Raw genomic sequence first — 21246 nt, 5'->3', positions numbered from 1 at the left:
CGGGGGGACTATATTGCCACCCGAAGAGCAGCATTGTAAGTGGGTCCTGAAGAAGTCGGATAACATGAACGAGGAAAAACCGATCTCGGTAGCTCATTACGATGCGAGCCGACTTACACAAAAAAGAAACGATCCCTTCTCATGAAGCTAACATCAACTGTGAACGGGTATTCACTCGTGTCCGTCAGGTTTCGAATATGGGCACCGGTGCACAGGGGATCAATGCTGATAGATCCTTCGAGCAAGTTTCATTGAAATACCTGTAGAATAGACCCAGCATGCCTACATTGAGTCTGTGCATTAGAGATGGCAATCGGCTGTTAACAAAGCATTGTCAATCAATGTACATGTCAATCTTTGCACAGAATCAAGTATATAAGTTTACAGGTATTTGGGTTCATTGCTTTTGAGACGAACATCGAAAAATCAATTATAATTATGTTTAACCACTCAGAACATTAGAACGTCAAAAGACGTACATATGATAATAGCGGTCAAGACATTAGAACGTCTTTTCACCGAAACGCGCGAGATTTTACAAAAATCGATTTATTTCCATCACTAGTATACGGATTGCCATGATTTAAAAAACAGAGTATCGATAATGAATAATGCTACGCGTCTGTATTCAAGAATATCTATGGAACGTAGAGTTGCATTATCTAAGCCGATTGAATCTGTCATCTTGTTCGTTCATAATTTATTGCGTTTCTAAATAATTTATTAAAAATATTTTAGTTTGGACGGTCAATATTTTGAGGTGACTAATAGTTTTTAATTATATTTCTTCAATATATAAAGTGTTATTTCTTTATGATACTCAGAAAAAAGTACATTTTTCAAGGCTTTGAAATAATTGTAAGCGATTTTTACATATTTTTGACGTTTTCATAAAATGTATATTTAGAAACGCAAATATTTACGTATGACAACACAATGCTATGGTGGATTTCATAATCTTTCCAAAACATTTTTTAGAATGAGGCTACGTTTCCCAAAACGTCAGTTATGAATTTTTGTTGTTTGTTTTTGGGGTGTTATGCCGTGTTGCGCTAACTCCTTCTTTAGCCGACGTTTCGGACAGCGTTGCAGTGTCCATCATCAGGGCAGATCCGGTAGATCCGAAGATGTTTTTGGCATAGATTTTCTGTATATTTGGAGCGTCACATCTTCGGATCTACCGGATCTGCCCTGATGATGGACACTGCAACGCTGTCCGAAACGTCGGCTAAAGAAGGAGTTAGCGCAACACGGCATAACACCCCAAAAACAAACAACAAAAATGCTTTTGGCCGTGAGAATCTAAAAACTTACCTGTCAGTTATGAAGCTTTTAGCAAAACTCGTAAATAACACATAAATTATCACGTTTTGACAGTTCTCAAAGGAACACATAGTAGATAAAAGTCTTTGTCTGAGAGGTTAACTATAATAAATAATTAAAAATAAAAAGTTTCGCCCAAATGTTAGAATAGCTCGTGTCCCAAATGTTAGAATAGCTAGTTAGTGTCTGATTTACGAGGTTCGGCAAGCGGAATAAAGCTTAGAATCTTACCATACTTTACATACGTGAGTATATTGCGTAGAATCAGGGCCTCGGTTCTCAACAAAGTCGTTCCACTCGAACAACGAGTGGTTGGACCGACCGGTTGGAATAACTTTTGACATATTTAAGTGTGTACCTTCGACGAGACTCAAGAATAAGAATGTCGACCAATTATGTGCTTTCGACGGCAATTGCGAGCGGCCTGGATTGGTGAATCGATACCCTGGAGTTTTCCAAATTTAACAGTAACACAGAGTTGATATCAGCTCGGCTGTAAAGGAATAGCTACAGATGTGGAGAAAGAACTTTGCGGCAGATTGGCTGATACTCACGTTATTGGAGTTAGCGTTGAGTTCTCCGCCACCCGCACCCAATGGCCTTCTTCCCCCTCGACCGCGCCGTGACAGTTTTTCAACCAGCAGGCTGTAGATGGCGGATATGTGGTCGAACCTCGCTCCTTGGACAGACTGAAAGAGAAAATATTAATTTCTTATTGATAAATAGGCAATACTTAGTATACTAACTACCCATCACGCCGTAAGGCGAGAGGCAGAGAGGACGGACCGCAAAACAACTCGGTCTTGGCATACACTCCTTGCCTCATTCACATTCTATCATTCTGAATCTTGACATGGCCCGACTTAAGTATCTGGTTCACTTGATTGGGGCTTGTCTTTCTCGGGCGTCCCAGACTTCTTCCACCATTTACATTTGTGACATATATTCTCCTTACACTCCTTTCTTCGTTCGTTTGCTCTACATGCCCAAACGGTCTGAGCGTCCCTTTCTTAATCTTACTCATCGGCTTATCAACCTTGCTTTCTTACACGATCTCACACAATCATACATGGTTTTACCACACATACACCACAGGAATCTCATTTCTACAGCATTCAGTCTACTTTCATCCTTCCTCTGCCAGTTCCGTGCCTCACTGCCATACATCAGGGTGGGTACCAGCACTTCATTGTGGACTACTAGCTTAGCTTCTTTGGACAATTTTTTGTAAGCATCCGCATTCAATCCTCCATTAATAATATACAAAAATGTCAAGAGAAACTATTTCAAAAACTTTTAATGCGTATTATAAAGTTCCCTAGCAGAAACACGTGGAAACTTATATTTCGTGCTGTCACCACACCAGCCAGTAATAAAATCAACTTTTAAAAGAACCAAGAGTTCTTACCTCTTTGACCATCTCCAGAGAAAGACCGGGCAGGGTCAGCATGTGCTCGAGAACCGTCCGGTTCAGCTCCTGTCTCCGCTCCACATCGGGGGAGGAGTCTGGCGAGAACACACAGCAGCGACACAACCCACGCTCCAGACCTAGTCACATAAAATTATTATAGGATGAATCAAAGATTAATGCACTGAATGGGTTGAATTTTTAATCGGCATGAGAAAAAGGTGCTCACAGCTCGAAATATCTATTTGTTAGTTGGTTTAACCTTTAATAATAAGATATTATATTAAAAATATATGGAAAGGGCTACAATAACATTACGTATAAGAGCTACACACGATTTTATCTCTTTACCATTTAGCGTTACTTAAAAATTGACTGATGGGCGATGTCATGTTTATTTATTTTTATTTTAGTTATTTTTTATAATATTGATTACATTTTATGCTTTTTACTGTCCAACTAGGAAGGATTCCCATTTTAGGACAGTCAAATTTACAGGTTTCAAGTTATCCTAGACGAATACAGGATTTAAGACTAGATAAAATAAGTATGTTAAAACGAAGATACATAAAAGATACATTAAAATATTCATAAAAAAGATACATAAAGGCGTTCGTGATAAATAATTATCAAATTACATTTTTAGTAACATTCCGGAATCAGTCCTGCCTAGATCCAACAACCATTTTGTCACTCTTGGACAGAAGGATAATACACACACAGTTTCAGCTGAGAGGGGATTTTATTATATATTTTAGGACCGAGATATAAGAATATTTTTTGATAAGCCGTTCTATTGCTTGTTGGAACGGAAAGGTCAGTTCTTCCCTTACTTCTGGTTTGATGTTTGTGTTCGGGTGTTTTCATTTTGTTTTTATTTTTATGAACATGGATTACTATTTTTTTTATATAGCACTGTCGGACATCTAGTACATTAAATTCCTTAAAAAAATCGTAACTAATATCTGAGTGTTACTGGGGCCAAAGGAATATTAAGATGCACAAACGCTCCGTATTACATATTATTTACCCTCTTGGGTGATAAGTGATTTTTACTTTCGGGTATGTAAAGGTTGATCTGCCTGGGGTATCTCAGAGACCCCTCACTGTAACACTGTTTTGTTTTGCTTCTTGGCATGTCGAAGTTTAAACCAGATATATAACCAATAGAATTTACTGTGGGCATGTCTGTGTCTGAACTGCAGTCATGCTCGGGAACCAGGACAAATTACTGACATTATCGATAAAACCTTTATCGAAGTGGCCGCCCTGTTAGGCAGTAGATTTTTTCATTGATCGTAAATAAAATGTTGTTTCAATTACCCTCAAATTCCTTAGGAGGCGAAGAGCCATCAGACGGCGGACTATCCAGCGACATCTGAGACCCGATCTTGGCGCCCTCTGTCACCCCCGGCTGGGTGGTGTTGGGGGAGGGGTTGGACCCCAGCTGCGGTGGCAGGTCTGTCGGCCTGAAAGTGGGGGAGGTGGGGGATGCGGGCACCGCTCTAGGACTGCGCATCCATCGGTGGCGCGCCACCTGCTTCAGAGATAGGCGCTTCTCGGCGTCAACCACAAGCATGTGGCGGATCAACTGCTCGCATTCTGGAATTAAATCATTTATTCTTTATTGAAACAATATTAATTATATTCAAACAATACGAATTTGAAAAACATTTACTGAAAGGAACAAAGATCGGGGGGCCCTAGTATGAAAGTCAACATCTACAAGTCGTCAATACATATATACCTAGATAACAGTGGCACTCCGCGTGACTAGTTTCGGAACAACAGTTCCTTCTTCAGGGCAAAAGATATACTAACATAACATTACAAAATAATGGGTTCACCCACAATATTTGTTCACGCACTATTTTGTGATGTTATGTTAGTATGTATTTTGTGCTGAGGACGGAACGGTTGTTCTGAAACCGGTTGGCTTAGATATAAAAAATATAGTGGTTTAGACAAAATAATATTTTTCCATTTATTTTTTTTTAAATTATGTTTACTGCATAAGCGGTTTTCCTAGAGTAGCCAAAGAAATAGTATTTAAAGAAATGATAGAAAATCCAACGATATTTTCATGGTATATATTTTCATAAATCTACACAAGTGTCTAAATAAATAATTGCAATGAATCCAAATAAATATAGTAATAGGACATAGTAATTTGGCATAAACAAACACAAGTTCGATGACGTTTCCACCATGCGTGGCACTTTTTCACAGATAAAATAAATATATTTGCAAGTCACGAAAAGACAAGCTAGAATAATATTAAGATATATCATTTCCCTGCCAAGCGAATAAAATATATTTTAGTATGTTAGGAGCATTTTTTAAGGTTCAAGATACCATAAAATGGAGTCAAGTGCGATTGTGGTACTAACGTATCTGTTGAACTTCAAGTGGTTCACAGCTCAAATGTAAAAAAAATCAAAATGGTGCTGATCGTCGATTTAATAGTTGGAATCGGTAACAGACCTTGTGACATGAAGAAAGGAATCCTGAACTTCCCCAAGATGACAATGTTCCTCAGGTCCTGCAGAGTGTTGCCGTCGAAGGGAAGCGCTCCGCAGACCAGCACGTACAGGACTACGCCGAGTGACTGGAAACAAAAAAGGATATTATAATAAGGAAGTTGAGTGAAAAATATTTTGACTTATAAAAAATATGTTCATGTAGATCAAAAAATATCGATTCTAAATATATAAATATATTTTTATATTATTATTCTTAGAATTAGTTAAACGTTCTTGAAAAAGCATTAAATAGCAATAAACTGAATACGCTCCACGATTGGTCGAAAGAATTCTGACGTCACATGTGTCGTGACTTGTACGTACAACGGATCACCTATGGTGCATCTCTTTCTATTACATGAGAGATGGTCGGTTTAGATGAGAGAGGTGTATAGGCCAAACGTTTATTTGGGTCAAACCACAGCTGGTCGTGGAGTTAAAGCTTCCAAGTATGTATATCAAATTATTAATTGTGTTCATTTGTACGTTACGATAAATATAATACATTTTTACAGTATAATAATCATTGCGTATTCTACCCATCTGACATTTCGCCATAACCTCACTAGTTTTGTGCAGGTATATTTATTGATTTCGCATGACATGATAATTATTCTCTACTCATTATAATACATATTAATATATATTATAATGTGGTGATGGCTTTTAAATATTTCATCTTTTGTTTACCATATAATAAGGCACTGCTGAAAACCAGCTGCATTCCCGGAGAAACCCCTTTGTCAATAGGATCTATGTGAAAAAAATAGCTCCCATCTATTGTCAAATATATGTAGGTATTTGTTGTTATTATTATATGAAATGGATTTCTAAAGAAACATATTCTTATAGTGCTTTATAATAATATGTTGTTTATTGCATCGCTTAGAAGTTTTTATTATTATACATGTCACATTACATGTGATTACACTTCAGGCCGCCGCGCAGAAAAGTCTCCCAGTGAACTGGGCTGTAAACCGTTATTTTACTTTTGGTCTTTACTTTTCTGCGCGGCGGTCCTGAATTGGCGCGGGCACGTCAACAAATAGCGACAGCAATACCGTGCCGGGCGGGAGAAGCAAATATTCTAACTTAAAATATTAATTTAACTATGAAATCTTATCAATTTTCTTTTTTTTTTAATAACATCAATTCTAATAGACGGTTAACATTGGTAAAAAAATTACTGGAATTCCTTATTGAAGAATTAAATTTTTTTCCATACAAAATGCTTAAGCGACGTGGTTCTCACAGTTTGAATGACGTCACACCCACACCCCGCCTCTTACCGCTCGGATTCCGCTCGTTTTGGCGGGCTTAGTAAAATTTAAACTTTGAGAATTAATTTAATTATGAAAACAAACTTTAAAAAAATACAAGTACTTATTTAAGTTTGAATGCGAACATTGATAAAAAAAATTTAAAAAAATGGACTCAACTTCCTTATTGTAGGATTTATGAAGCGGAGAGTATTTATAAAAAAAAATATTTTTGTCAGGATATACTCAATGACTTTTTAAAAATACAAGACACGTTATATTCATACTAATCGAACAAAAAATGTAGCTAAGCTTATTTAAAGGATAACCATTCAAAGAACATGTGTGTAGGAATGAAATAGCTATATGAATGGCACGCTAAAGTATGTCTAATTCAGTGAAACCACATGCGTTGCCTCAATGTGTCTTCACTCTATTTACAATTCATTTAAACATCTGTCAAACATGTAAACAAAACAAATACACATTTCAAATAAAGAATTATCTATATAAATAAAAACGTAAATGTTCGTTTGTTCAAATCTTGAATCTCCAAAAGTTCTTCCCCGATTGCTTTGAAACGAGTGCGTTTTTATATACCTACATTATATAGATGCCACCTGTGACAGGTAATACTTTTTTTTTTTTAAACAGCGCCATCTGTTGGACGTAAAAGCAACACGCGCTACTGTTTCCCTATCTGCACAGACAGACAACCATAGCAACGCGTGGCTGGGTACAGCTAATTTATTATAAAATAATTTTGGTACCTACTTTGTTGTGATAAGCAGTTTTGAAAACTAAAAATTCATAGAACTTGAATAGTCTTACGCCTTACTAAATATTTCACATTACCCATACACCAACAACCAAAATTAGTACATATATTTAATTACATACTTTAGATGAGAATTTTTTCAATCTGGAGATTCTCACAAAAACTGTTGAAAACCTTGAATATAAAAGAATTTATATTTTGTGCGAAATATCTAGATAATTATTTATCTAAATGTATTCATTTTTAAACATAAAAATATATATCGGGATGATGTTTAACTTCTTGATTGCCGACGCAAAATTTTCAGCGAGCGCCAAATGAATCCATTTTTGTAATAACTTGATGTTTTTGTAAATTGTAACCTCTTACCCGATTATGCGTTTATATAAAATATAAATTAAAATAGTATTTAATCTACCATAAGTAGCTTCCCTGGATTAGCTCATTTTCTTCAGACAAATGATTTTTTAATAGTATCCTTAAGGATACGCTGGCAAACAAGGAACTCAAAATAAAAATAAATTACAATCACGAGACACACGGACATGGGAAGCGAACTTCAAAACAAATTATATTGTCAACAAGGAAAAAACCAAGCACCCAAAAATCTCATATGTACCAGGGAGTCCCAACTGAACAAAAGAAATTACTGCGATTGAAAATTTGTTTAATTTCAAAAAGGAAATAAATGTCTGCCACAAACATCGATGTTGAGTTTACAAACTTAAATTTAATAATATTGAAAAATGTGTTTGCCAATTAATGTCAATTGTTTTGGTATATTTATATTTGTAAAATTATTATCGCACACAATGATGTGAGCTAACTTACTATTGATAAATAAACAAATAATTTTACATTTACTTTCATTTATTTAAACCACAACGGCTTAATGGTCGAGGAGTAACACTCTTGACTAGTAATTCACTGGTCGCAGGTTCCAATACCAACCAACTAATTTAATTTGTGTTGATTCACAATTAATTCATTAAAAATAATATAGATTGTATGTGCAGCACGTTCCAGAGTGGAAAATACTCTCAGTTGGTGGCGGCTAGCACTAAGAAGCATTGGAGCACTCCCTAAATTTCAGTCTAAAAATAATAACTACCAACCAAAAATCAAATCAAATAACTGTAATATATACTATAAAAATTTCATAAGTGTCATAAGTCACGTGATGCAAGTGCACGGAGTGTGAATCAATTGAAATTTCTTCAATACATGAGCCTCGGAACTCTTCAGCGAGGCGGAAATACCCGAAGATGCATTAAATTTATTTGTCACGCCGAGATTTTTTTTAATTTTTTATTTTATTTTAGTAATTTAACATTTAAGTTAACAAATGACTAATTAATTTGTTACATATAAATATATTATGTTTTTTCTTGCTTGATGTGGCTCCAACACAACATCTTGAACTTTTCAATTGGGGCAGACTTAAGGTTTTCCGGCAGCGCGTTATAGTATTTCATCCCTTTATATAATATACTATTCTGGGTATTCGCTTTGTCCTTTTTGGTAGCCTGATTTCATTGTACGTCCTAGTTTTATGTTTGTGTATGTCCTTGTTGTATACAATTTTATTTGAAAAATATTTGGGTAGCAGGTTGTTTACTATTTTGTGTACAAATATCATCGTGTTCAAGGTCAACATCTGTTTCACCGTTAGCCAATTTAGTTCGTTTAACGTTAGTTGAGATGGCACCACTTTAGTTCAAAGTTCGCATACAGATGATTCCAGCAGGTTGCTAATATTCTTTACCTGACGACCTGGCACAGAGGATAGATAGACTGACAATATTTTTAGTGTACCACTAATTTTTGAGAATACAAGCTGCCATTGCTCTCAGTATCGCCCTGGTGAAAGATCGTGGATTGTTATATTGATAGTTTGAAATGTTGAATGGATTGTTAAGACTATTAACAGAAATGTGAATTGATTAAAATGTAAATGGACTGAAATATTGATAAGTTTGTTAGATTTCCCATCAGCGGTTAGGCAATCCCTCCACTCACCCAAATGTCCGCCTTGGGGCCATCGTACTTGCGGCCCTCGAACAGCTCCGGCGCGGCGTACGGCGGGCTGCCGCACCACGTGGACATCAGCTCGCCTGGCTTGTACTCGTTGCAGAACCCAAAGTCCGCCAACTGAAAAGTAACAACGGACCTCATAAAATAACTGCAATAGATTAACAGAAACTCAGTAATGACAGATTATGATGTTCATTTCACAATCACGCTGGTTTTATAATAGACAGAGTGACAAGAGACATGGACGTTTACAACATAACAAATAGAGCTGAGTCGATCAATCATTTTACACGACCCGGGTCGATCACGTTGATAGGTAGACCTTTCAAAAGTACCTGATCTTTGAAAGGATACCTTCGTTTGACATTGGTAGGTAGACCTTTCAAAAGTACCTGATCTTTGAAAGCGTACCTTCATTTGATATTGGTAGGTAGACCTTTTAAAAGTACCTGATCTTTGTAAAGGTACTTTCTTTTGACGTTGGTAGGTAGACCTTTCAAAAAGCACCTGATCTTTGAAAGGGTACTTCTAAAGTGGACTGTCACTGCAGTTCCAGGTTCCAGTTACTAGAGACTGATACATGGATTAGATGAAACTTATTCTTTATACAGTTACTTTTGGAACAGGTTCCCGGTGGCATCAAGGTTTATCGGTATCAAAATCATCTGATTTGGATACTAGGTACAAACTTACCATCTATCGGCCTACAAAATTTATGCTTCATTGCCGTACTCGCCTCGTCCATCATGTTCATGTCCTCGTTCATCGATCAAGTGATTGAATCTTTTTTGAAAAGGTAACCCAATCGATCATTGGTGGGTCTTGATTGGGTTAAAATGATTGGGTTAAAATAATTAGATAGTTCACGATCGAAGCACACTGACTTTAGAGCTGCAGAGTGCTAACAACATGTTGTGTGTTCATATCATGACCACACTAGTCTTCAGTAGCAGAGTAACAACAGACCTTAATGTTCATGTTGGCATCCAGCAGCAGGTTCTCCGCCTTGAGGTCGCGGTGCACCACCTTGCTGGAGTGGCAGTAGCCGACCGCGGCCACCATCTGACGGAAAACCCTGGCAGCCTCTGGCTCCGACATGCGCCCACGGAGTACCAGGTGATCTGCACAAATTAATACAATAATTATTAATACACCAGTTTGTCAACTATAGATCTTCTCATAAACACCGATTAATCGGTGCCAATGTCCCGCCATTATAGGATGAAGGTACAGATACCTAGGAACTAGAAGACATTACCAAATAACCAAAGCTCAGATATTATTTATGTTACCTCAAGGGCGCTGTACAAATATATATTTCTTTAATGCTCTATCTTATTATTAACTACAGACTAAACAAACTTTTATAAGATGATGTCTATATTTCGTCGCTGTTAAATCAAACCGGCATATTTGCAAAAATGGAGCTTTTGAGTTATTGGTGTCGAAAAATTTCTTTTTTTCCCTTCTATTCTTATGTCGAACCGGCATGTCGTATAGTTGAATAAAAATCTGTCAGATGGCGTTGGGCCGGTATGCATTTACGCGGGAATCGCCATTTTTTTAGCAGAAGACAGACCTATTCCGCAATACGCCAGTTACTTCAAAACTTTGAAGGGGGAAAGGCGTCCATCATGTAAGTAAAACTGAATTATCTCACAATAGTACATTTTTATTATTACCCAGATATGACTTATTGTTTGACTTATTGGCAGATAATCCGGTTTGCACTTAAAAAAAGCGTTTATAGCAGCCTCAACTAAAACAAACCCGCATATATGCCAAAATGTCTGACCCGGGTAAAATTTCTCCCGGTTAAAAAAATAAATTAAAAGGGGCAAATTTAATAAAAAAAACTTTAGCAAAGAAGATGCGAAACTGCGGTGAGGAATACGAGTCTAAAACCCATGGAAGAGTGAACCAACGAAGCATGAAACCTCCTTGCCACAACTGAAAACTCATTACTACAGATCTCAAAGTTCTCGGGAGTATATCCATGGTGGAAAATCTATCGCCGATCACAGAGATTATCTACAGAAAGAAAGGAGTCAAACCTTGCAGGAATCAGCTACTACCAGTACAGAGGTTTTTTCAAGTCATACAACCTTTCACACCGAAGAAAGATCAGTGTGATGTTTGTCTCATTTACCAAAACACGAAACAAAATACGACAGAATTTGAGAATCATATTCTAGAAAAGGACTTGTCCAGACTGGAAAAGGAGAATGCCAATAAAAGCACAGATTCAACCGCAGTGCTGTCATATCCGCAGGGGAGGCGTCTGCCTACTACTACATTTCAAAGCTAGCCGTTTACAATTTAACAATTGCTGAACTGAAAGGCGACAAAACAGTTAATTGTTACACTTAGGATGAGACACAGGGAAAAAGAGGCGTTATTGAGATTGGGAGCTGTGTGCTGAAATGACTGCAACATTTAAATGACAAAGCTGACTGTCCAATAGACGTTGTCTTTTACAACGATAATTGTTGTGGACAACAAAAAAATAACTTTATGATGGCAATGTACAAATATGCTGTTACAACATTAAAAAACATAAAATCTATCACACAAAAATTTTTAGTAAAGGGCCACAACCAAAACAAGGTGGATTCGGCTCACTCAACCATTGAAAAATTAATTAAAAGAGCACTCTGAAGCGGACCGATATACTTACCTTCCCAATACGCCATGGCCATGAAAAAGGCAAAGAGAAGTGGCAAGCCTTACCTGATTCATGAGTTGAGTCATGAGGACTTTTTGATATAAAAGCTCTGAAGGACCCCCGAGTAATTTTACCCATTTTGGACATTCGAATGTTTAAAGTAATCAAAGACGACGGCAACTTTTACTTCAAAACATCCTACGGCTCACATGCCTGGTAGGAGGCGAAGAAAAGGTATGAATGGGGCAATGGGAGCGTGAATCCTGTTTTGATGCAAGCTTATTCCAAGAGACCATTGATGAGAAGAAGAAAAATGGTATCCTAAAGTTAGTTACCGCCAGGATAATACTGTCAAATTATTCAGATTTCCATAAACGATTGGGAAACTTTGAAGTTACCAGCAAAGGGAAGAGCAGTATTATGTTAATTGTTTCTAAAAAAAATTGTGAAGCAATAAATTATTTTTTCATTGACAACATTATCTTTTTTATATACCTAAAACACATAGACTAAATACGACACATCAATACTAAAACAGGTTCCAAAAGAAGAAGCCACTATGACACAAAAGCAAATATTAAACTGATCTTAAAGCCATACTGGCATATCTGCATTTTACTCTTAATTTAAGCAATTTTCGATTTATTTGTATCAACTACTTCAATAAGCAGTATTCTTCTAAATTTTATTCATTCATAAGGTGGCTTTGAGGTGAACCAAACGGACGTTAAAAGGAAAATATCATATGCGAAATCTTTAAAGCGCTCTGGTGAAAAACAAGCATTTTGCAGATATGCCGGTTTGATTTCACAGCGACGATTTGTTCAATCTGTTAGCCATAAGATCTTATGGCTAGCAGATTGTACAAATATATATTTCTTTAATGCTATATCTTATTATTAACTACAGACTAAATAAACTATTATAAGATCTTATGGCGATGTCTATATTTGTTCAATCTGTTAGCCATAAGATCTTATGGCTAGCAGATTGTACAAATATATATTTCTTTAATGCTATATCTTATTATTAACTACAGACTAAACAAACTATTATAAGATCTTATGGTGATGTCTATATTTGTTCAATCTGTTAGCCATAAGATCTTATGGCTAGCAGATTGTACAAATATATATTTCTTTAATGCTATATCTTATTATTTACTACAGACTAAACAAACTATGTATTAGAAGATCTTATGGCTAACAGATTGAATCCACCAGTTCATCGGTCACCAATACTAAACTATATTATGTCCAGGGCGTTGACTAATGAATGTGATCCTGCGTTAAAATGTACATATTATATATTTCTTTAGTGCTCTATCTTATTATTAACAACAGACTAAACAAACTATTATAAGATCTTATGGTGATGTCTATATTTGTTCAATCTGTTAGCCATAAGATCTTATGGCTAGCAGATTGTACAAATATATACAGGGTTTTCCAATAAGAGGTGTTATTTTGATATCGTAAAAGTCAATGGTTTCGTTGCTTGTGTGGCACGTGAAAGTAAACGTTGTCCAGATCAATACCATCCAATTCCCGCCATAAAAAATCACTAATCATCTCTCGATAGCGCAATCCATTCACCGTAACTGTTGCTCCAGCCTCATTTTCGAAAAAGTAAGGTCCAATGACTCAACCGGACCATAAACCGCACCAAACAGTCACACGTTGAGGATAGAGGCTTTTCAACAATAACTCTTGGGTTTTCCGAGCCCCAGATGCGACAATTTTGCTTGTTGACGAAGCCACCGAGGTGGAAATGGGCCTCATCACTCAAGATGATTTGCATTTGATTCACTCAAGTGAATTTTAATAATTTCAATGCGTTGTTGAAGCGTGTATCGTTCCATTTTTATTAATGGCGTAGTTTCTACTTGTCAAATGTCAAAAAATGACAGCTTCAAAAGTAACATCTACCGAAATAGCGGGCTATTCAAAATAACACCTCTTATTGGAAAACCCTGTATTTCTTTAATGCTCTATCTTATTACTTATTATTAACAACACAAACTATTATAAGATCTTATGGCTAACAGATTGAATGCACCAGTTCATCGGTCACCAATACTAAACTTTTTTTTATTTTTTATTTTTTTATTTAGTAGCTATATTATACATTTTTTTTACATTTTTATAAGAATATATATATATATATAACTATATTATGTACAGTGCGTTGACCAAAGAATGTGATACTGCGTTAAAATGTACATATTATTTACTAACTGATCGTACATCTCTCAACTTACCGAAGATCTCCCCATTGGCAGCGTACTCGGTGACTAGGTAGATGATCTTTTCCGTCTCCATGACCTGGTAGAGCCGGATGATGTGCGGGTGGCGGAGCTTCTTCATGATGGCGATCTCCCGGAAGGTTTTCTTCAGGTTCTCTTCGTCTAGGCAACTCTTGTCTATTATTTTGATGGCCACCTGGAACAAGATTCAGAAAGGAACGCTTAGTTTGATGCTTGCAAAGGTATGATAGGGTTATTTCATAAAGGAAAACATATATCGCCATAGACATCCAAATTGATGGACCAGCCCATGAGGGTAAGGGGAGCGTGGAGGCGGCGTGACCGTTACTACATGAATCTGACAGTATACAGGCAACTCGTTATCACTATTTTAGTCTGCGAAAATAAAATGTGATCACAAATTACAAGTCCTTTTTATGATGGCGCACAAATCGCTGACCTTGTAAAAACTTAACTACAAATCCCAAATCCTATAAACAAAAGTTCGGGCTTGTTTCCAAGATTATATATTTCGTTACACTATTCAGTTAAACACTTTTACAAATTTGTTATAATTTACCCACCTCACACGATACTTTTGTGCGCAGGGTTTGGTCATTTCAATATGTGATTCCTCCATCATTACCAGAATTCTATGAATTTATCTAATCATTTACCAAGATTTTCTAAGTTCTTTCAGATTCTTACACAATGAGCCACTTACACACATTTTATATGAAAATTTTGTTGAACTTTTTATAGTAGTTTCTACATTTTTAATAACTTCGAAATCCAAGCATTTTTTATGAACTATGAAAAGCGGATATTTTTCGATTATACAAATTAAAAAATAGAGCCAGCTGTCAAATTATGGAAATGAAATCAAAAAATATGCTTTATTGAATTTAACTAATAATAATTGTAAGTTCAAGACAGTAGAAGTAAATCAAATTATCAAACATGAAGATGAGGAAAACATGATGTAACAATACAACAAACTACAGTATGCCTCGGAAAAGGAATACCTAGTGAGGACGACTGTGAACAAACTTCTTTACTTTGTATTTTTAAAATAATCATTAATAAAAAATAAATTAAACAAGGTTTCGTTAAAACAGTTTTAAAAAACCAATCATAAAAAATTATTAATTGTGTCATAAAGAAATATGTAACAAAGATAATTAAACAACAACTTTAAATGTTTTTGTTTTTAATTAACTCCATTTATTTTTTTTAAATTTAATTAAAATCAAATTTAATAATATAATTATTAAGTTCTGCAAGTATTTTTTGTGCCAGCCTAAAATCGTTAAAATGTCAGTTTTAAAAAACCAATCATAAAAAAAATATTAATTGTGTCATAAAGAAATATGTAACAAAGATAATTAAACAACAACTTTTAATGTTTTTGTTTTTTATTAACTCCATTTTTTTTAATTTAATTAAAATCAAATTTAATAATATAATTATTAAGTTCTGCAAGTATTTTTTGGTTTTTGTTATTGTTACAGCTGTTTCGGCTTTCAAGGCCATTTTCAAACTGTGAACACTTTCAACACAGTTTTAAAATGGACTTGAAAGCCGAAACAGCTGTAACAACAACAAAAACCAAAAAATACTTGCAGAACTTATTAATTGTATTATTAAATTTTATTTTAATTAAATTAATAAAAAACAACAACAACTTTACACCTAGTGACGCCACGAGCTAAAAACGATTTTAATCATTTGTATTTTCCTATAAATTCCGTATTTTTATGCCAATTAAAAATACATGTAAGTTGCTCATTTTCTACAAAAATACTTTATTTCCTATGAGTACATCTACCTATTACACGGTATGTTTGTAAACGTCGACACTGAGTGTGGCGAATTCTTATTCGAGTCAATTTAGAAGTTGTTAGCTAATCAATAATAATGTCTTTGAAACGTTAGAGGAAGCATTTAATCAGCAATTACGACCATGCAAATAAAGCCAGTTCAAGTATCGCCAATTATTATCTGCCATTGCCCATTGCCCGTTGCTCGGGACAGAAAAATGGCATCGACAAAAGACAGAACGCGCATTCAGACTATACTAGAAAAGAACCTAGCACGGACTGCAGTTTTACCAATATATTATGTTTATTGTAATTAATTATGTGATGTTTTTATTATTCTGCAGTATTTTTTACACAATATATAGCACGGTCCACACAGCGTAATCCGTTATTATTATATGTATAGCACGGTCCACACACCGTAATCCGTTCTTATTACGTAGCGCGATTCAAACAGCGTAATCCGTTCTTATTATATTATAGCACGGTCCACACAGCGTAATCCGTTCTTATTATGTAGTGCGGTCCACACAGCGAAATCATTTTTTATTATATAGCACGGTCCACACAGCGTAATCCGTTCTTATTAGAATCCTAGATTTTTCACACCCCCGTGCATAAGAGTATAGGAATAAATAATATTGGGTAGAAATAAAGCAGTAGGTAATAGTATAGGAATAAACCAAAAATAGTGTAGGAATAAACCAATAATAGTGAATGATTAAAAATTAAACGAATAATAGTGAACCAACCCTAATTTAAAATAAACAATAATATGTGGAAGTAATGTAAGAAAAAACCAATAATAGTGTAGGAATAAACCAATAATAGTGTAAGAATAAGCCAATAATAGTATAAAAATAAACCAATGATGTGTATAAATAAAATAAAATATGTGACGGAATAAACCGATAATGTGTAGGAATAAACAATAACGTGTAGAATCAATAATAGTGTAGGAATAAACCAGTAATACTGTAGGAATAAACCAGTAATAGAGTAGGAATAAACCAGTAAAAGCTTAGGAATAAACCAGTAATAGTGCAGGAATAAACAATGTGTTTTTTTTAGATCCTGGTGTAATTTTCATACAGTAGAACCTATTTTCCTATGCAATATGAACTGTATTTTTACAGATGGAAAACATTCCCCGGGTAAAAACAGGATAAAGCCGTCAAAATTGAAACGAACAATTGAATTGAAAGTATTCATATAGATGCAAGACTTGCATACAGAATGTTTGAAACTTGTAAAAGAAAATTCCGGTTTAATTGAAAAAATAATAATAATAATCAAAAAAATTCACCGTAAAAAATATCGAATATTCAAATACGATGATCGTTTGTTGTCCCTTTCTCGCTAATAACAATAATAGTAGATGTAAGCAAGATAAAATGTTGTTTCTCAATGTTGTTTTGTGACGGACATCGCTGTTGGAAGTGTATACACATCATTTACGATGTGCACCAATACGGACAATCGTAAGTATGTGTTGGTCACCTCAAATCTCGTTAGGCGGCTTTAAACGTTCAACTGCATTTCGATAACGAAGTGTTATGTTTCTGTGAACAACGCACAAGAGTTCCAACTGCCCGAAACTAGTGGGACAATGACCATATTGTGAGGCTAAAGGAAGTGGTCAGGGGAGAGGAAGGTTGGGAAGTACCCATCCATACAAATCTTGTGAGGAAACCACCACAAGGTAGTTCACCAGGGCGATACTGAGAGTATCTACCACTGCCTTACCCTTGACCTAAGAACAATACAAGTGAGGGCAAGCGACAGCCTAGTTTCTCCGAATAATCATCAAGGTGATGCGTATACACTACTGATGCGTATACAATACTGACGCGCAAAAATTTGACCCCAAAATACGTGAAATAACTCTACATCAAAATATAATATCATTTTTAAAAAACAAATGCCTACTACTACTACACGGATGTTTGAAAGTACAGGATGACGTTTATTATAGATTGGGTAAGGAAACCACAGAGATGCCTTAAAACGAATGAAAGATTCTTTTAGACGAAAATAATAATATTATTATCACAAATTATTTAATTTTATTGGAATAATTCATTTTAATAACTTTTGAAGGTTATGCTCATCAATTTAATCTGAAGAAGAAAATAATAATTAATAATAGGATAAAAATAATTAGATGATCATTTGTGAAAAAGTGTGTGGAAGGGTTTAGTTTTTCCTGCGGGAAGATTTAACCCGGACATAAAGTCGGAAAAAAATATATAAAAAAATTATTAAAAAATATTTTTTTAAATTAATAATAATAATAATAATAAGTAAGTAATAATAATAAGTCGGAAAAAAAAAGTTTTTTAAATTAATAATAATAATATGTTTACGATTTGTATACCACTGTTTTGTGCATTTCACCTTAAAATTATGTATGTTATAATATTACAAAGTTGTTCAAAAATAGTCAAATTTACAGTCTTTTGGGTTTGAAATTCGATGACAACTAAACCGTTTTTATTTATACTAGCGGAGGTCCTCGGTGTTTACCGGGCTAGTATATTTCATCTTAATTGCAAAATGTAAAATTTCATCAAGAAGTATCAACATTCTACTTTTTTAGGGATGGGAATAGGGAATGATGGTGGTTTTTCGAAATATCATGTAGACTGCGACCTTCCTCTTGTTTTGAAGGTCAAGTGTGCTAAATTTCATCAATCTCGAAATAAAACTGTAGATTTGTATACAAATCAAATACACGCCGCCACAGGCCACAGAAACTCCCCTTCATATAAACAGACATATATAGATATATTTACGGTGTATTTGGCCACTTATTCAAAGGACGGGAGAAAAGGAAGGCGAATCAATATTTTAATGGGCATGTTTTAAAATTATTTGAAAAATTGGAATGAAGTTCAGAGTGAATGAAAATGACAAATTGGAATTGAATTGAAAAATTGGTATGAAGTTCAGACTGAATGAAAATGACAAATTGAAATTGGATTGAAAAATTGGAATGAAGTTCAGACTTAATGAAAATGACAAATTGGAATTGAATTGAAAAATTGGAATGAAGTTCAGACTGAATGAAAATGACAAATTGGAATGAAGTTCAGATTTTTTGTTGTTTGTTTTTGGGGTGTTATGCCGTGTTGCGCTAACTCCTTCTTTAGCCGACGTTTAGGACAGCGTTGCAGTGTCCATCATCAGGGCAGATCCGGTAGATCCGAAGATGTTTTTGGCACAGATTTTCTGTATATTTGGAGCGTCACATCATTACAAAAATGCTTTTGGCCGTGAGAATCTAAAAACTTACCTGAAGTTCAGATTGAATGAAAATGACAAATTGGAATTGAATTGAAAAATTGGTATGAAGTTCAGACTGAATGAAAATGACAAATTGAAATTGGATTGAAAAATTGGAACGAAGTTAAGACTTAATGAAAATGACAAATTGGAATTAAAATGAAAAATTGGAATGAAGTTCAGACTTAATGAAAATGACAAATTGGAATTAAAATGAAAAATTGGAATGAAGTTCAGACTGAATAAAAAATGTGTCGTATTAAATTGTCCCGGACGAAGTCAGGTAAATAAACTACATAGAATTACGTATAATATAATTGTATTTTTTGTAACCTATCGACAGAACGGCAGTTGTGGGGTTAAACTACCCACCAGGGGGGTATAACTCCGAGAAAAAAGTGGGTCAGAAAAAAAGACACGGTAATCTCTATGGGTGACTTGTGACGTATATTTTCCACAAACCAATACGAACTTCATGCATGTTTATAGGCCGCTGTCACGAACTTCATGCATGTTTATAGGCCGCTGTCATTGGCCGATTTTAGGCTAGCCAATGGGTTGGCTCCGAATGAGAATTATATTGTCTATGGTTACGCCTTTGTTATAGTTTCTATCCTAGTCGATGGTGAGTATGTGTAGTAGTGACGTATATTTTTCAGTTACAGACTTTTATCTATGGCAAACATTAGGACCCATGGGCTCAGTACTAAAAACCCGAAGATATTGATCTAGTGAGTGGTTCATTTATGCTACCCACATTCCCGAATAAAATAAATCAAATATTTAAACTTTTGAAACAAGCGCCCCCAACGCGTCCTATCTCTAAGCCTGCGACACACCAAAATGCTTTGACCTTAGACAGAAATTCTAATCGATTGCAAGAAGTAACTGCATGACGCTGTCGGCCATATTCCAACAGTAATTGCCCTCCTTAACTTTCGATTATCGACAAAAAAACACGACAAAGGTGAATAATAACACACCTAAACAAATTTAAACAATTATTATCATATAATATTCATTCTCGATGTCTAGAGAAAATAAGACACGGTCAAACCAGGATGAGGAAATATACTATTATATGCGGTCATAGAGATAACATCAATGTATGTGATAGCTTTTTGGTAAAGCATTTAGTGGTACTCTCAGTATCGTTCTGGCGAAGAACCGCTGGGAAGGACACGTAACAAGAATGGAAGCAAGCTGGCCACCAAAGAGGCTTCTATTTAATCCCTCGAGCCTCTTAGGGCCAAATATGCGTCGTCCATACATTGTAAAACTATTTTATTTATTGTTTTTGTGTTTAATTCGTAGAACTCCATTTAATTTTTTTTATAAATTTAATTTAGATTAAATTTGATAATATTATTATTAAGTTCTGCAAGTGTTTTAGTTTTTTATTATTGTGACAGCTGTTTCGGCTTACAAGGCCATTTTCAAACTGTGGTTAGTCCACATTGAGACGACGTTTTTATACTATTTCAAATGTAAATTTTGAAGGTGCATACATTGATTTATTACTGGTTACACCGATGACATGATCTATTGTTGGTTAAACCAATCTATGTTTTCCCCTCAGTAAATGGTAATGGGTTCTTAATTATTTACTAATGACTTTATTGCTATGAATTATTTGGGTGCATTATACTGCTTGGGTTTTGTGAAAATACTGAGAAGTGGTGAGTAAATTATTTTCCGTACTTTATTAATTAGTGTTAAATTTGGGTCATTCGTTCGTTTATTGATTTCCAATTGTTCAAGTAAATTTAATCTAATGCCCTTTTTTTCTATATGCAATGGTTTAGGACCCTTGTTGTTAAGTGGGGTATGATTATTCACCAAGAGATGTTCTGCGAATTTTGAGGATGTGTTTTTATTATTATAACATCGTATATGTTCGTTGAATC

The 21246-nt window shown here is 35.0% G+C and overlaps 1 protein-coding gene across 2 annotated transcripts in view; it reads right to left on the bottom strand.

Annotated features, from left to right (window-relative positions):
• Positions 1 to 21246, bottom strand: part of Sik3 (Salt-inducible kinase 3) — a 92114-nt gene that overhangs the window by 30049 nt on the left and 40819 nt on the right. For both annotated transcript variants that reach the window (XM_089648132.1, XM_089648133.1), the window contains exons 2-8: positions 14250 to 14430; positions 10291 to 10445; positions 9310 to 9441; positions 5216 to 5339; positions 4055 to 4333; positions 2732 to 2871; positions 1878 to 2012 (exon numbers count right to left, since the gene is read on the bottom strand). In XM_089648132.1, coding sequence (XP_089504258.1) covers positions 1878 to 2012; positions 2732 to 2871; positions 4055 to 4333; positions 5216 to 5339; positions 9310 to 9441; positions 10291 to 10445; positions 14250 to 14430 — 1146 coding nt within the window. The remainder of the gene's footprint in view (positions 1 to 1877; positions 2013 to 2731; positions 2872 to 4054; positions 4334 to 5215; positions 5340 to 9309; positions 9442 to 10290; positions 10446 to 14249; positions 14431 to 21246) is intronic.

This window comes from Hesperophylax consimilis, chromosome 27 (assembly GCF_061612785.1).
Source record: "Hesperophylax consimilis isolate HC1 chromosome 27, BYU_Hcon_1.0, whole genome shotgun sequence".
In the NCBI taxonomy this organism is placed as follows: Eukaryota; Metazoa; Arthropoda; class Insecta; order Trichoptera; family Limnephilidae; genus Hesperophylax; species Hesperophylax consimilis.
The sequence above is the reverse complement of the archived record's forward strand: the minus strand, read 5'-3'. Positions and strand labels throughout refer to the sequence as shown.